This window comes from Egretta garzetta, unplaced genomic scaffold, assembly GCF_000687185.1.
Source record: "Egretta garzetta isolate BGI_Z169 unplaced genomic scaffold, ASM68718v1 scaffold91, whole genome shotgun sequence".
Lineage (NCBI taxonomy): Eukaryota > Metazoa > Chordata > Aves > Pelecaniformes > Ardeidae > Egretta > Egretta garzetta.
The window spans coordinates 4,221,362-4,225,488 of record NW_009258661.1 but is presented as its reverse complement, the minus strand read 5'-3'; the positions used below and the strand labels follow the sequence as shown (position 1 = coordinate 4,225,488).

Below are 4,127 nucleotides of genomic sequence, written 5' to 3'. Positions count from 1 at the left end.
AGAGGTTAGTGAAATCTCACAGTCGTCATTTTTCTGGACTTCCCAGATGCTGCTGATGAATCTCCCCAGTTATGAAGAGATTTAGAACAGTATCATCAAAACAAATTTTAAGAAAAAACATTGCTCGTCTTGTGAATTGAGCTGTTTTGGTCTGGGGTTAACTGAGAAAATAGTATTCTGAGTTTCTCTTGGATTCTAGCCTTGGATCTTACTGGCCATGTAAGGAATACTTAAAGTAGGTCTCTTCACTTTCACCCCTGTGTGTGCACAAAGAGCTGGGGGGTTTTGTTGTTGGGGGTTGTTGGTTGGTTGGTTTTTTCCCCCAGAGCATTTATGTGTGTGCTGCTGAATGAAAAGATTTGAACCTTTAGGGTGGAGTTAGTACATTTGGCCCAGAAGGCTCTAATTCTTGAAATCTTGCTCAGACACTGTACTCTGTGTCTGCAGCATTGTGCTGCCTTCTGGCTGTCAGCCAGGCTGCCTCTTTGGTTGCCACCTTAGTCAAAACAGATGAGTTTTTACTTTTTTTTTTTCCTCCCACCCCACCCCAATCCTGCCACAGTGTGAGTGACCTCAGTGTGCCTAGGATCCTCTTTGCTGGGGGCCTGGCTGGGATCTTCAACTGGGCAGTTGCCATTCCACCAGATGTGCTGAAATCCCGTTTCCAGACTGGTGAGTTGCATGCCAGCTTGTCGTGGTCACACTCAAGTGCAGTGCTCCTGGGAATGGGCTGGGCAGTGATGGCAGATGCCATCTGAGCATGGCATCTGGGAGGCAGCATGTCTTGAGCACTGCTTGAGACAAGTACATGAAAAACCCAAGCGTGTTCTGAGCTTTTTAGTTGGTTTCCTCGAGATTTTTGGCAAATCAGGCTGCACTTCTCTGTTTCTGCCTCCCTGCTAATATAATGATCGATTTGAGAGACCTGTTTTGAAACCTAAGCATAGAAATCATAATAATAGAACAGCTTGCAATGGCTGTTTTATTACAAGTAATTCTTTGAGAGGTTTTGTTCTTTCACAGATATAGTTGTATCAGTTGTAGCCTGTGCTGTCTGAAACTTATAGTAGCTAGGCGTGCCTTGCTGAGAGCATTGCTTTTAGACTAGCAGATCTGCTCTTAAGTATCTGTGGCCAGTTATAGTGAGGATGGCCCCAGGCTTTAAGCTTCAGTGAAGTCTGACAGGTTTTTCCTCGGTTTCTTTGGGAGTCCTAATCAATGATTGTTTTTGTTAAGGCTCCTCGTATTCTCTGTCTGTGGACTCAGCTCTCCACTGGACAGTAACCATTTTTCTTGAGTCATGGATCATGGCAATCTAGTGCAGGAAACTTTTCTTTTTCTCTGAATAATGGCTCCTGTGGTTGTTTGATATCGTACCAAGGGCTGAGTGTGAAATACATTACAGCCTTGCATCCTTGCATCCACTGAGCCAATCCCCAATGGTGCTGTATAGATGATGTGCCTTAATGGTGGTTCTGTTTAACTGGGTTGGTTTGTGGAGCTGCGTGTTCAGAGGGCTGGCAGAGGCAGTACTTTCCAGAGAAGTGTTGGGAGAAGGAAGAACTTGTTCTTTGAATAAAATAACATTTTCAAAACACTGCAGCAAATCTGTGTAACATCAACATGTGCTTTTCACTTGAAGTTTGTTGCTACTCTTGGCTGGAGCATGCAACAGGATCATTTTCTGTTTCTTATAAACAAAATTCACCAGTTTTTACAGCTAACCTTCCTATTTCCTAATTGCAGCTTTTAGGAGAGCTGTGATCAGTGGTGCAAGTAACAGTTCAGACATCCAACCCTGACAAAAGTTATTTTCCTTTCTTCCCTGCCCTCCATGACTTGGTTAGGTAACTTCTTCGTGGTGATGGTGAGCACTTACCTTCTGTTTACTGAGGCTTTAGTAAAGTGTCTTTTTTGTTTCCCAAGCAGACGTTTTCACAACTTAGCTTCAGCAATGCTTGGATTCTGGCGTCACCTAGATGGTACAGTGACATGAACCTGTTGAAAATCCTGGGCTGTTACATACGCCACGTTCTTCAGTGCTTGTGACTGCCACACATCTTAGCTAATGTCTTGTATCCTTTTCAGCTCCTCCAGGAAAATATCCAAATGGCTTTAGAGATGTGCTGAGAGAACTTATCAAAGAGGAAGGAGTTGCATCTCTGTACAAGGGCTTCACAGCTGTAATGATCAGGGCATTTCCTGCTAACGCAGTAAGTAAATTGCAATTCCAGATGGGTTTTGGGGACCTGGACGCTCGCAGTGAATATTTGCAGTCTGTAGAGGAGATGACTGGCTGCTTACTGTTGTACCATTTCAGTGAGATTCTTGTCACTGCAGATACTTTTGGCTGTTGGTGTCCAGGTTCTAAAAATGTACCTTAATCTAGGGGGGAACACCAAGCAAACCTTTTTTTTGAAGCTTTGCATGAAAGCCCTTTGTTGACTCATTCTGATAGTATTTCTTGTCTGATTGTACATCCACCAGTGGAAGACAGAAATGTGTGAATATGCTTGGACTGGCTTCCCCTTCAATAAATAATGAGCTGAATGGAGCAGAAATTCAGCCTTTGTGTAGGGGGATATAGTAGAATTCTTGCCTGTGGTCCAAGAGCATTTTTTGTTCTCTTCCTCCTGCCACATCAGCCACGTCAGGTGTCTATAGTGCTGCATTTCAAAAACTTTGTTTGGAATGGGTTTTTAGAATCCTGTGTGTTCTCTCTTTCCCAGGCATGTTTTCTTGGTTTTGAAGTTGCTATGAAGTTTCTTAACTGGATTGCACCGGGCCTGTGAAGACCAGGAAGTCCTTGGAAATTAGAGAGGAGAAGGAAGAGAGTGCAAGTCTGCCTCAAAGTAATAAACGAATGATCACTTGAAGTTTCAAGAATGATTGCTTGCCTAACACCTTTTTGCCTTCCTCACATTCTTTAGGTGGTGCTATGTGCCATTCAGAAATGTAAGCTGTAGCTCTGAAACAGAGTTGATGAGGAGTGAGAGGTGATCCACCTGCCTCCTGAGCCAATGTACCACAGCAGTAATGCTGCTGACGGACAGCTGTCACTATTACACACACTACCTTAAGTACTTCCTCATGGAAGAAGGGGACACTTCTTAAAATGTAATTCTTTATTTACTGAAGAAACATATAGCTATTAATGCTGAAAAACTTCCTTAAAGTAATTGTTTGGCAGTGTGTACTTAACTCTCAGGGCATGAGTTAGCAGCTGCACATACTAGTATCTACAAACAATGTCAGATAATGTTCTCATCTCTTGTAGTTTTTTAGTTGTGGCTATTTCTATGTGGACAGTGGTTGTAATCTTGTGTGCATGTAATGTAGCAAACGCAGAACTAAGCAAGGGAGGCGGGAGCTATGTTGCAGTGGGTTAGGGGGTATTACAGATACCGTATCGGATCTTGCACACTGATCTTTTCTGTGGAGCTAGGAGGAAAAATGAATTGTGCTTAACATTTGTACTGAGCTTTACTGAGGCAGTCAGTGGGGAAATGTGTTTGATCCTGAACTTTTCTCTGAAATCCCTTTCTGTCCGACTGAAGATATCCCAAATGCAATTTCAAAAGTACAGCGTGGTTCAGAGCAACCCACGATATATTTGATTCATCAAATGCCATGTCCTGGGATTCAATCCCTGACCTGAGAAAATTTAACAGCGCTTCCAAGAACTCAATTTCTCTGATGCAAGGGGGTTACATGAAGAGGACACTGGCTCTGCAGTCTTGTCTAACTTTATTCTTGCTCCTGTTTCTTGGTTTTCTCTTAATATCATTAAACATAATCATACTTTAATTTCAGAAATGACTAACGCTAAGAAGCAAAAAGCAACTTTAGTTTCTTTTGGTTCTGATGCAGTGTTACTGGAACTCAATAAAGCTAGCTGCTGCTTGGCTAGAATGTGTGCTTCGGGTCATTTACTTTTTGCATGATTGGTTTTGCAAAAGTTTTCCAGTTCTTAATTCTGAGATGCGATTGGGAAATAAGTTGTGCTGTGCTGTCTTTAATTGTTAACCCCTTGCCTTTTAGATTTTGGATATCTGACATGAGCCATGGAAATGAGTGTTCTGCACTTCGCACGTTTGTCATACAAGTCCTGTTAGGTGCTGTGTTGT

General features: G+C 42.6%; 1 protein-coding gene across 1 annotated transcript in view; it reads left to right on the top strand.

The window, feature by feature from the left end:
• SLC25A20 (solute carrier family 25 member 20) overlaps positions 1–3,919 on the top strand; it is a 13,272-nt gene extending 9,353 nt beyond the window's left edge. The window contains exons 7-9 of the mRNA XM_009648336.2: positions 563–672; positions 2,089–2,213; positions 2,730–3,919. Coding sequence (XP_009646631.1) covers positions 563–672; positions 2,089–2,213; positions 2,730–2,792 — 298 coding nt within the window. The 3' untranslated portion in view covers positions 2,793–3,919. The remainder of the gene's footprint in view (positions 1–562; positions 673–2,088; positions 2,214–2,729) is intronic.
• Positions 3,920–4,127: the final 208 nt, after the last annotated feature.